Consider the following 13569-nt stretch of genomic DNA (forward strand, 5'->3'; position numbering starts at 1 on the left):
CTGTCTTCTTCATGCAGTTATATTTTATAGTTGTTAACTCCTTTCATGGGGCATTTGCTACTCAGAAAATCCCCCTTGAGACCTCATTGGAGACCCTTCTTCCTTCTGAGATTGGGCAAATATACTACCTAGAAGTTCAGAGATTAATTTTAAATTTTTCCAAAGGCTTTCTCAGATCTGCTTCCAAAGAAGACTCTTCTCCATGAGTCCACCAATGAAAAGTTTGACTTAATTGCTGGTAGAATCGCCCCAAATCAGATTAAAACAAGTCTATTAGGGTAGAGATATTATTTTTGTTTTTTTCCAAAACTGTACCATGTCTAATGACATAACAATATTAGCCCAAATCAAAGAGCCAGACCCCTCATTTACATCATGGTATTACAATCTGCTGGCAGTACTAAAGACAAAGATGACAGTCATTCAAGTTGCTTTGCTCTTCAAGCACACATACCCCATGACCCAGCACCCTTAAAGCTTTGATAGTTCTTTTAAAAAGCAATGAAGATTATACACACAATAATGATAGTAGTCCTTAGAGAAGAAAAAAAAAAAAAAACAACTGGAGGCATTTTATAGCTAAACAATTTTATTGGCTTTTTGTGAAATAAAAAACAAAACAAAACAAACCACCATGGGTAAAGGCCATAATCAGCATCAACCAAATGAACCAGCCACTTGGTTACAGTAGCTGATAACACTAGTGGATATTATTGCTTATACCCCAGGTTCATTTACATGTCCATTACATTTTGGCAAGAATACAATCACATTGGAGCTTTGGTTGTATAAATTCAACTCTGACTATTCATTGAAAACTCGACTTCTATCATTCTATGATGGGATATATGCTGATTCTTCCTCTCATTCTGTCTCCTTTCTCCTTCCATTCATGACTTACAACCTATTGACCCAAAATTAAGGTAGATGCATTTACAATCATCCCATCCTTCCCTACTCTAATGCCCAGTCCTTTGTCATGAGAGAGTGATAACATTTCTGGGCCTCTCCCAATTTTGCTAACTGGTATGTATCCACTGCCAGCAATAAGTGCTTATCTGTAATCTGGATAGATTTTCAAATATATTTGGTTGTTAACATTGGAGTTTGGGCTCAACTGTCTCTTTTCCAACTTCTGAAAGCTAGGGAAAAAAAAAATCAACAGCTTTTAGTATCAGTAAATTGACCTCTGAGCAGAATAAGCCCAAGCCTCCACCACACAACATCCCAAAACAGGTATGGAACTGTGGCCTTAAAATGCTCTGTGTGAGCGCTGTAACATTTTAATTTACAGAGAAGCAGTGATTGATGGCCTCTCAAAAGCCCCCCTGCTCAATACTTTCTATTTTAACACTGAAAACTCAGAATGACAAAGGGTCAGAACTCACAATAGCACCATTTCCTAGACTCTTGGAGTAAAATTCCCGTCTGCGTTGGAGAATGCAGTGACCTTAGATGACCCAGCCTCCAGCTCTGTGCCTTCACAGGCCCTCCCGCTGAATTTCAGCAGGGGTGGGTGGTCTGCCTTGGTCTAGTTCTGCAGCAACGTGAATTTTCCCTGGGAAGAGTTAAAAACATGGGTCTTACAAAGTGAAGTTGGCCGCAAGTGAGGGACCTGAGGAAGCCTGTTTCTGGTGGGGAGACGGGACAAGTCTGCAGATGGGACAGAGTCCGGGGACCCTCGCCCTTGCCCACCTCGATTCAAGTCAGTAGCAAAACTGCATGCAGAAACATGGCAAGATCAAGGAACACCGAGAGACGGACATCTTCATATAGCAATCCAAACACCAGCGCTCTGTGGCATCTTTTGTATTCAGGTCCACCAGAGAGTTTGCCCTGGATAATGCTGGGATTTAATAAGCCCTTCTAATGATTATAAAGATTATCCTCTTAAATCTAGACATTTGAAACAACAGAAGATTTGATATCACTATATTTTACATGGCACATATAACCATATAATTACTAGCACTTACACAGTAAATATTGTAAATACAGATTCTTGGAGTTGACTTGGTAATTATACCGATGTTATTCGGCAGAACAAAGATGAAACACTCCCTAAATTGTACTTTGGGGAATTTCATTCCAACCCTTCACTTCATGACAAAAGGATATCCCTCTAATTAAGTAATAATGCTCGGTGGTTACGTGGGCAAAGAGAATCGCAGGGCGACTTCATGGTTAATGTGTGGCCTGTAAAATAAAGTAATACACAGTATTTTCATTTACAAGAGACCATATAAAAATATTTTCCAATTTGGAATTCGAAACATGAAAGCTGGATTTTTTTTCCTTTGTATAAAAAGAAATGAGATAACAGACTAAAGTTTATTAAGCCTTCTAACAAAAAATATACATATAAGTTTAAGGAATGCAGTGAGCGTCAACTTCCCTTTTTGTCCAGGCTCATGGATGGTGAGCTTGTGCTTTGATCCCAACAAAGATAAATGCACAAAAGTGGAGGAAGATCAGTGCCTGAAACCTGAACTACATGTTATCTCTAAAAATAAGACTAATTTTACAGTAGTGCTTTTAAGAGTGGTGTGTCAGATTTCTGATTTTTTTTCCTCTTCCGCCTCAGGCGACCGCTGGAGATGAATTCCAGAAGCACCACTTTCTTCTCGAGTGATGTTTATTTAGTGCAATGTCTTCCTTCTCTCTTTCCCTTTTCACGCGCTGGTAGTGGTCTTCTTCCTTCAGGTACCACACGGGAGGCCAGCGGTGCCTCTCAAAGTATTCCTGGTTGTCTGCGGAAGAAAAGATGCAGATGACGATACCTGCTAGGTTCTGTGCTTAGGCTTCTCTGAGACGATCATCATGTGCATCCTCTCAATTAACCAGTGGGCAGGGATGCTGAGTAGGGCCAGTGGCAGATTATGACACTAAAGTTTCATAAGAGGTGGAATCACTTGCCTAACATTACACAGCTGGACACAGAGAGCCTGAACCCAGGTCCTTTTGCCTTCCCAGACAAGGGTGAACCAACAATCTCTGCTTGCTCTGCAGCAGGGCACCCTGAACAACCCCTCTCCCACCCGTCTCCACACAAATCCCCCTAGCCATGAAGTTCTCCAGAGAGGATTTCCAACATACAGTTCCTTGGGTCATGCACGTCACATGAATCTGTGACTGCCATATGGCCACAAGGAATTCTCCATGAGCTGGGGGCTGTCCGTGTTCCTTCTCAAGGGCAGTGAAGGGAAACCCTTCAGTCACAGGTGATGAGAACTGGACAGATGGGGACCACACAGCCTTACCTGCAGATTTTGATTTGATTTCCTTGCGGAACTTCGAACACACACTGTTGTAGTTGGTGCAGATGTGGTGCAAACACCAGGCGGCCAACTGGTGGGCATTGTGAAACTGCAGGGAAGTGACCAAAAGGGAGTCAGACCTCTATTTTCTCAAGTGGGACTACAAAGAGATAAAGTCATGGTAGGGGTCAAAGAAATAAAAGGCCCAGATGACTAATTCAGAAACCTGTTGTTTTGACTAGTGTTTTGACTTTGGCCACGGTTTCCACACCAGCCACAAGTGTTTGGCATCCTCCTCTCACCTCTGGGATATGTGCACTAAAAATAATCACTGTATCAGGAGTTTAAAGTCTGCCTTGCCTCTCTCCCCCTACCCTCACACCTGCCCTCTAATGATAAGTGGTCATGGCCTCTGGAAGGCACCAGCCTGTAGCAGATAGCAGCGATGTCATCTCTGTTTAAGGAAGCCTCGGCAACAGAATCCTCCGTGTCACATGTCAGAGCTCAGCTGGCTGGGGCCAGTGATCTGAAAGAGGAGACTGTGGCATGTGTGACTGTCCTATACCTGTCCTTTTGGTTACATAAGAAGAGCAGGCGATGTGGGCAGGGAGGGAGGGAGCCAGACACTCCATGCACTCTCTCCTTTCTGAGAAGATGCACAGGACAGGACCATGGCAGCTGAGGTAGCTGTGTCTGCAAAAGACCTGATACACAAAAATCCATAGTTAACTCCCCATCTTGTCCCCAAATTTGGAAGGTCTCTCACGTCCCTCACTCTTTCTGTCTAGGCCTCTTTCGGACATCCGTTCTATTGTCTCTTACTCTTGATGCTTCTTTGAGAAGCTGAACCCCTGAAACCCACAGCATGCTTCCTCTGAGGCCCCTGTCAACGCCCTGAACAGAGGCCAAAAGAAAAGCCAACGTCCCCAGAAACTAATTCAAGAAACTCTCTGCAGATCACAAGCCCAGCAGGACAGACAATTTTAGCCAGTGCGTCCAACTTCTCTTGATAGTAGATTTCTCCCTGAAAGTCACATTAGAGCAGCGCTGTGTTGGAGTTGGCTTGTACCTGCTCAAGAGCGTCACTGGGTGCAGCTCTTTGCTACTCTGAGCTCAGTGACTTTGAGTTGTTAAAAGTTGGGCAGGTGGGGTGTTTACACCATGGAGACTGGAAAATGCAACAGATCAGGGTCTCTGCTATCCCCACGCTGATAGTTAAATACTTACCAGTGCATCCCTGGGTTAGAGTCTAACGAATGAGCTAAGATACTGGAGGCTCCATCCTAAATGCCTCCCCCAAGGCTTTTCAGAGCTTAGCAGGAATGATTCTATTTCCTTCCTGGATTATGTGTTGGTCAGGGGAGGGGACAGGGTGAGAACAGAAAGTAAAAAGATAGACACAACTGCTATATTACCTCCATCGGGCTGGCCTATATGAGATTCTGGGTCATTTGATGGTTCTCCAGGAGGAATACTTATGGAGGGGCACAAGTCTTAATTTCTCCCCTAGTCCTGTGTCAAAACACCCCCAAGTTCCAAACGTGGACAAGTCAGCGCTGGTTTCACTGCAGTTGATGTCTGCTCTGTTTTAACTTGTAACCTCTCTGAGGTTGTTTTTCACACTGGATTTTAGTCATTTGTGCTTGGGTCTGTTTCTCTCAGTGGCCTATGATGGCCCCAAGGGCAGAGAATCTACATGTCCTTTTATCTAAGGTGGTGCCTGGTAGAAGGGGAGGAAATAACAAATCCTTGTTGCATGTTGAGTCAGGAAGAGCAGGTTGCTGTGAAGTCCTGATCCACATTTTCCCCTCTTAAACATCTCTCAGGGCTACAGTCAGAGTGGCCTGAGGAACATGTGATATAGGCCTGCCTCCTTCTCTTCCTCGGTTGACAAATTCCGATTTGAAGTGCCTGATGTAAGATTTAATAAACCACTGCCCTAACCAAGACCGGGAACAAAGAAAACCAAATCCAATAGGTCACAGAAAAGTCTGAAGAATTTATTCTTAGTTCCTTCAGAGTGTAAACTCATGGCCTGTAAGTCTAGGTCAGGGATTAGATAACTCCGCCTATGTGCCTCGTATTATGAGAGGATTTCCCCTCTTTGATGCTCTGAAACATTCTCTCCTAGTTGTTTCTCAAAATAACCAGTAAGGTTGACAGAGGGTGAATTACCATCCCCATTTCCAAAAGATGAGGAAATGGAGGCAGCATTTAGCTTTGTGTCTTAAATAAATTACATAGAGATAAAGCCAAGACTGATCTCTGACCCTCTCTAGAGGGAGAGAGCAGTGTGTGTTGGGATATGGAATCACAACAGTAACAAGTGCTGATGTTAAAAAAAAAGAAAACCGGGAGAGCTGCAGTGAGATGGGAGGCAACCCTGTACTTCACGGACTTCTAGAAACTGTCTGATCTCAGCCAATGCATGTCTGAGAATTCAAGAGACAAGAGCCTTCCCCTCCCATGCCCTGAGCTGTTCTCCCACGTGTGAAGCTGCTGCCTCTGGGGGGGCGGGCTGGTGTGGGGGCAGGGCCCTTGTTGTTTTTTCAAGTGAAGCCCAGCAGGGTGAACAGTGCATGAAACTTAAAACTCTCAGATCTTTTCTGTTGCACACAGCAGGGGGCTCCTGTGACTCAGTGGTGACATCTTTATTTGTTCAGATGCAACAGTGGAATGTTTTATCAGTGTTAAATGAACTGGTTGAATACACTGAAAAGGTGAAAGGCAAATTGCTACAAACCTGGGCCAATTCCAAGTAAGAGAGAACTTCCCCATCAATGCCCACACCACTCATGGCGGCTTTGGTCAGCTCCTGAACGGCGTGCTGTTCTGGGGAGAAGAGGGAGCAGGAGATGTTAGTGCCTGGAGGCTGCCGTCTGGGGTCATCTAAGAGGGGAGGAGGTAGGGGGACACAGTTCCATGTGAACTGAATCAAGGGCCCTCTCTGATGTGTGGCCTTTCAGCATGGCGAGTCGTGGCTCAAGTCAGTGCACGGAAGACTCTGGGGACACTTGTTAGCCTTTCTGAAACAGCCCGAGTCCTGCAGACCACCTCTGTCCAGTATGTAACTACTGGCCACCAGAGACTATTTAAACTTAATTAAAGTTAAACAAAATAAAACATTCAGGTTCTCAGCCCCACAGTAGCCACATTTAAGGGCTCAGTGGTCACGGGTACTGGCCAACGGGGACACAGAAAGTCTCTATGACTGCAGAAAGTTCTGTTTGAGAGCGATGCTTTGGGCAGGCTAGGACCTGCCTAGAATCCTCTAGACTCTTGTATCTTCCTGCTTGATGGTTTCCTCACTCATATCACTCCAATTCTCAATATTCTCTGACTGTGGAGAGGTTACTAGTAATGAGTCCAGATGGGGAATTAAAACTGCTAATGCGTATGTGTGTCTCAGCAGCAGCAGACAAGGGACATATTGTTCAACCTCTTAGATTCTAAAGACCGGGGCGATCTTCAGCCACAAGTCACATAGATCTAGATGGGACCGTCGTTTCTGCTTGGAAGCCGTGTTCTAGGATTCCATGCTGAATTCAGACTCTGGTTCTGCCACTGAGCTGCCTTTTGCCTCTGCCTGCCTCTGGCCTTGACATGAGTGGGTACAGTCTTGGCCTGGCATTTCCAGCTCCTTGATGCTTTTTTTTCATCTCTAGCATCACATCTAATTTTTTAGTATATTGTCCAAACCATGCTTACTTTCTGCTCTGGTTTTATGTACTTATTTGTTAGTCTATATGTCTCTTACCTAGTCAACATGGTCTCAAGTTTGGGATGGTTTCTTTGGCACAACCTTTCTCAGCTGGATTGACAGACAAATAACTACTTGTAACTAAACCTTCCAGAGGAGTCACTGGGTTTTAAATTTTAGGTAACTCCAAAGTGTTAAATGACAGCTTGGCTCGCAGGGCATTTTCACCCAGAAACTGATTTTTTAAACACTCTGTTCCAGACATTCTATACTTACACTAAACAGCAAATACTATAGAAATGATTAAAGGAATCATCTTAGAAAGATGTATATTAAATAATCATAACCGTGAGTAAACTCTGGGAGTTGGTGATGGACAGGGAGGCCTGGCGTGCTGCGATTCATGGAGTTGCAAAGAGTCGGACACGACTGAGTGACTGAACTGAACTGAAGAAAAATAAACATACATAGAAGTCTGTAGTTAACACAAGAAGGTTTCTTTGGGTCAGTTTCTTTTCTGGAGAAATCAGTCCCATGTTTTCATCACCACCCTTAATATTTAAGCAAAAATGGCCCTCCTTCAACACTGATCACAAATCCTGCTCAACAGATTTGGCTCCAAATTACTTTTGATTATGTAAAACAGTTCGGTTTATCCTCAAAGGGCAAATACTTATAAAAACCGGGTAGTCAAATGGCTTGAGATTCTTACCTATAAAAAAAAGAATTGCCTACTGTAGCCTCCTAGAGTTAGTATTGAAAAAGGCAGCAATACTCATTTGAATCTATGACTTCAGGTTTATTGGTTAAAAAAAGTTTAAAGAATGAATAGCAGGAACTCCCCTAGCTGTTCAGTGGTTAGTACTCCGTGCTTCCAATGCAGGGGTTGCGTGTTAGATCCCTGGTCAGGGAACTAAGATCCCACTTGCTGTGCAGTGTGGGCCCCACCCCCCCCAAAAAAAGAATAGCAATACTATTTCTTGTTATCCAGCTGGTGAAGAAAGAAGGTGAGGAGAAAACTTTGATCTCCAGTTGGCTGAACATGGTAGAAACTTGCAGTGCAGAGAAATCTTTTTTTTCTAAAGATACTGTCAGGAAGTCAAGGGCAGATGTGGCTGGTTGGTTTGTTCATACCTTCATTTTCATTTAATGCTTCAACAGACTTTTACTGAGAACCTCCTTTGCTCAGGCACTTCTCTATGTACAGAGGATATGCCAGTGAACAAAACAGGCACTATCCTGCTTTCATGGTTAACAAGAGTCAACTAAATGTAGCACCCTTAGTGCTAATCAACAACTTTGGTAAATGAAACAGAAGGTTTAAATTCAAGAAAAGGGTATTTGAAAGCATATATCTTATTTAGATCTGCTTTGGCTTACCAACTGAACAAATCTAGAAATGATACATAAGGTTCTGTGAAGTTAAATCAAGTCTCCCTTTTTTCTCTTTTTCCCAAAATGATCTTGACAATGTCAGAACATTTTCTAAAATAGCTTTAAGAAAACCACTTACATAATGCTTACTAGGTGCCAGACACTGTTCTAAGGACTCTCTCTCTCTTTATATATATATAATCTCTTAACTCATTTAATCTTCATAACAACTCTGTGGTAGAATATCATTATCCTCATTTTAAAGAGAGAGAGAAAGCTGAGACACAGAGTAATTAAATCAAGTATGAAGTCATCCAGCCAGTAAATAGTGGAGCCAAGATCTGAACCCAAGTGATCTGGATCTGTAACCTATGTTCTTAACTACTGCCTTCTATATGTATCAGCAGGACCTATACAAAGTAGGTGCTTAAAAAAACAGTTGCTGAATTGAACTGGGGCTGTTTGATACATGTGATCAGTTCATATCACCCTGTACAAGACAGTCCTATGTTGAGTGATAAAAATTTAATTTTTATTCCCTGGAAGTATTATTTTTGCTTAAATGTCATTTTGAAAAATATGACAGTCAGATACCGCATGGCCCTGAATCATCAGCCTTACCTGCAAGTGCAACCAAGTGTGGCAGGCAAAATCTGTTTGCCAAGGCAATTAGTTCCAGTGGGTCCAGGTCCAAGTTAGGTGACAACTGCTTAGTGTAGAGATAATCCAGTACTGCCTGCATTGACATCTTGTTTATGTTTGGGAGATATACCTGAAATGTTATTTGAAAAGGTAAGTTCTGCTGAAGAAAGCAGTGGGCACATTTTCAGGCTATACTGCTTGTAAATATCCCCGCCGTGTGATTCATTATTGGCAAGTCTGGGACACCTGCTCTGAGGCTGTGTGGAGAAGTCACTCACTATTTACAGCTGTAAACATAACAGTTTGATTTGTGGATGACAAAAGAGTGGGGCTGCCTGACAAAGCCTGATTTGGAATTTTTAAATAGCTATTTGGGCTTATAAATCAGACAAATGGGCTGTAAATGTATGATGACATTATAGGTCCTCCTTGCCAAGTACCTTATAATACTCTATTGTGGGGAAAGAAATCTCCTAGCAACATGACAGGTGCTGGGGGGAGCTGCAGACCGCGCTGCCGCTGACACACAATAGAGCCCAGCTCTCTAAGATGTCAAAATAAGACGATGAGCAACCATCCTAGTTGCCACAGTGACTGGCTTGACTCCCAACGTTCTATCAATAAATGCTAGCATGAAATCAACTGTACATCAATAAAAAAATTTAAAAAGTACATGTTAGCATGATATATACACTTTATTTTTCCTGTGGCACAACCACACAGATTTGGAACTACTGGAAGATTATCAGGCATCAGTAGATGCAGAGAATCTAGAGAAAGCTGGACTTGGGACATCTTGGGGAATGGCTGGGTAAGAGATTGTTCCCTGGAGGATCCTGCTAGTCTTCCTCCTGAACACCTGTAGTAGGTGTGCATATTCATCCAAACTAGAGTCTGCTGAGGAGCCTGGGACTGCCTGGGAAGTCGAGTTCTGAATGGCTGGGCCTGGATCAACAAGGATATCCACGTTACAGCAGCTGTTCTTCATCTGAGGTTTCTAACTCCATGAGACGTGCCCTGGCATCATGGAGAATGGTGCCACGAGTACTTGCTATTGGAATGATGATAAGAATTAACCTAATAGAGGGCCTCCTATGCACAAGGGACTGTGCTAATAAGCTCTCCACATGCATTATATTTTGATCCTTATATCCTCCCTAGGAAGGAGAGACTACTGTTTTTGCCATTTTACAGATAAGTGAATGGAGGTTCAGGGAGGTTAAGTCTGGTGTCCAGGGTTGCAGAGCTAGGAGGCTGGGACTGATATTTGAACCCAGGAAATGAGGTTCTAAAGTCTGTGTTCAGAACTGCTGTGCAGGACTGGAAACCCTTCATGGTAAGGAAGAAAGCTACAATATGGCACTGTATTTCACTAACAGTTTTCAAGAATTAGATTTCTGAGTTCAAAAGTATAAAAAGTTATAGACTTCTTAATTCTGGTACAAAAATTACATTTATGATTACATTTATGTATGGCATGATTATATCTGTATGTTATATATGATTATATCTATATTATGTATTTTAATCTCTCTATATTTGTGTATATATATGTGTGTGTATGTATATGTCTGTGTGTGTACATAATTTGTTTATAAATTGTCTCCACAATCTTCAAGGGGCTTGTGGCCACTTCAGTCTTCTAGTGGTGTGGTTGCAATTGTTTAAGCTATAGCAACCACTTATATAATTTTCCTGCATAGCCACCAACCATCTCAGAGAGGGAATATCCTTTCGGACAGAGCTTTCCCTAGGTGTATCAAAGAGAGAGCCCAGAAAAATTCCTAGAAATATTATGAAAATTACTTTTCCTCTCTCAAACACAGTGAGAATAACTGTGATTCTATTAATAAGCTGCGTGGATTACTACCCATCAATGACTTGACAAGTGTGATAGTTTCAAATTTTTAGCATAACTTTTACAATAATAAATAAAACCTGGCAAGTAGGAACTATTTCTGATATCATTTTAAAATACAGAAGCCATTGTATTGTAATTAACTGCTATTTCAGTAAATCTAACACAGTTGTATTTGTGTGGATAAACATTTATGTACACAAGCACTTATACAGACATGAACTTTCAGCATATGGAAAACATGGCAAATTACATATGGCGAAATTTGATTTCTCTAGAATGGTGTTTGGATTAGCACAATTTTTAAATAATTGAAAATTAATTAAGTTGTGAAACTTTAAAATTGGGGCCATTGTGATAGTAAAAAATATATATTTTATGAAGTGCTAAGTGCTCTAAAGTGTTAGTAATTATAAATAAAGTCCCAGGGCTTCCTGTGAATACCTGCTCCTTCAGGGATGAGGATGTTTCTGAAAAACTAACTTGAAGGACAGGGTAAGGGGCTGGGGAAGGCCCAGAGATGTGTTGCTAAAATGCTGTGTGACCTTTAACAAATTATTCATCATCTCTGAACCTTAGTTTCCTCATCTGTGACATGGGAGAGATTTGGAATAGATGACATCTAAAGCTTTTCCTTCACTATGATTATGGACTCTGAAGATACTCAGATGACTGCAGCAATTTTTTCTGACTGTGTTCTAAGTAATGGCAAAATGAACATCCTAAATAAAAAGAAATTATTTTTGGCATCAGGAGATGATAGATTCCAGGAAGCAGCCCTGCCCCAACACTCCCAATGTCTTCAGAGCATTCTGACATTTGTAAGCATCTATGACCTACTGTTTCCTTCATGTTTAATATAACACTAACACTTTTATTTTTAAAAGCAATGGCTCTTTTTGGCAAATAATGTTAGGGATCCTCGGAAGTAACCAACAAATGAAAATAAACAACATTTTTAGAACACGCACTTTTTTTTTCCTCACTGTTGTTTTTTTTCCCTGTGATTTCAACATTACTAATAAACTGAGTAGCAACAGAGAGACCATTTTTATAGAACTTTAAAAAATAATATAAATAAAACAAATGGAATTAAAAACGTTGTGCCCTACCTGCTGAATGTAGCTTTTAAAAAAATAAGAATACAATGCTACCCTTAACAATGACCCATATTCCAGTTTAGCTGGTTTAAATATTTAATTGCAAAGATCAGCTCAGACTATTGGGCTTATAATTAGAGACGGTCTCATAGAGAACGAGAAAGTATTCTAGATCCAGAGCATTGCTTACTACAACATGGGCATGCATTTTTAATGAACCACTTGCTGAGTACCTCTGGGGAGAGAATTATGCTTACTGCTACATTAAAAGTAATGAGAAAAATAGAAGTAAAATACAGTGTCTTAAATATTAAATGACAAAAAAAAGTTAAAAGAACATCAGTGTGCATATTTTATTCCTTTCTGGATATGCATGTGAATTCTATTAATGCAAAAAAAAAAAAAAGTTGGATTTTGTGGGGGACATCAGATTTTCACAAAACAATAAAGAGTAAGAAGGTGGCCTAGAAAGCACAGGCCCATGCATATACAGGCCTAAATTAACCATAGAACATTTACTGAGACTTCACCCAAGTACTTCTTCTTACCCCCATAACCACCTCCACCACACACTGCTAGTTTAGGAAGGGACCTGGTGGCTTGTTACCCGAGGACTGTTGGGGGACAAAGACCTTGAACTCCTCATGGAAACAATTTAACAAGACTCCTCCAGGAATATAGTCATCGACATTGCTTGAGCCTTTGTACGTTTCAGGCACCAAATTTGATGCTTTACACACATAGTTTCATGTCTGACCTGCCCTTTGGAGATGGTTCTCTTGTGATCTCCATTTTAGAGATGGGGACACAGGTCTAAAGAGAGTTGGTCTCTTGCCCAAGGTCACACTGAGACTAGAGGTCATAACCGTATATAACAGAACACTTCCATGTACCCTGGAAGTCATGAGAAGGGGTAGGAAAGAGTGGACATATCTGCAGCTCACATCATTCTTTATATATTAGGTGTCTTGGTATAGACTTTTGGTAGCTTGGCTCCATGGCTTTTGTGTTTTGAGCTGGGTTGAAACTACACATCTGTATTGGGCTCAGCTGCAGTTCTAAGTGGTGAGTGATCTCGTCCTTGAGGTGGGGAGGAGGGTGGGCAGGGCGATGCTAAACAGACACCACCCCAGAGAGAGGCTGTGACGCGATCAGACCCGTGTGCATTCACATTGGTCGCCAAGTTTCTGTTTTAGTCACTCTCCTGCACATTTTAATCTGGAGACAATTACAATCCATTCTGAGAAGGGATAAAGGGGATTAGCATCAGTGAGGTCAGCTCTGACAGTGTCTCTTTGTGCCTGGGCCCTGGACCTCGATCAACTGCTCTCTGCCAGGTGATAAGCAGGTACCCTAGGGCACATGCTTCAGCAAGTTGGCAAAAGGGGGGAAGTGAGTATTGGGGCTCTCTTATCTCGAGAGATTACTGAAGTTGGTGCTGTGCCAGTTGGATGAGGTTTTATTAATTGGTGGCATCCCCCAGTTTTCTTGAAGAAGAGGGAAAGAATATCATCAATGCTGCCAGCATCCATATAAGGCTGACGTCATTTTGCATTTAGTGCTTATGAGATGATTCATGGGTACTGACTCTCACACCTCGCAGCCACATTCCGGGTTATGGTCACATTTTCCAGATAG

General features: G+C 41.9%; 1 protein-coding gene across 3 annotated transcripts in view; it reads right to left on the bottom strand.

Annotated features, from left to right (window-relative positions):
* Positions 1-577: 577 nt before the first annotated feature.
* Positions 578-13569, bottom strand: part of RHOBTB1 (Rho related BTB domain containing 1) — a 77384-nt gene continuing 64392 nt past the window's right edge. For all 3 annotated transcript variants that reach the window (XM_065922394.1, XM_065922395.1, XM_065922393.1), the window contains 4 exons: positions 8953-9103; positions 6001-6089; positions 3261-3366; positions 578-2750 (listed from right to left, as the gene is read on the bottom strand). In XM_065922394.1, coding sequence (XP_065778466.1) covers positions 2581-2750; positions 3261-3366; positions 6001-6089; positions 8953-9103 — 516 coding nt within the window. In that variant the 3' untranslated portion in view covers positions 578-2580. The remainder of the gene's footprint in view (positions 2751-3260; positions 3367-6000; positions 6090-8952; positions 9104-13569) is intronic.

The sequence above is a fragment of the Muntiacus reevesi genome, chromosome 2 (genome assembly GCF_963930625.1).
Source record: "Muntiacus reevesi chromosome 2, mMunRee1.1, whole genome shotgun sequence".
In the NCBI taxonomy this organism is placed as follows: domain Eukaryota; kingdom Metazoa; phylum Chordata; class Mammalia; order Artiodactyla; family Cervidae; genus Muntiacus; species Muntiacus reevesi.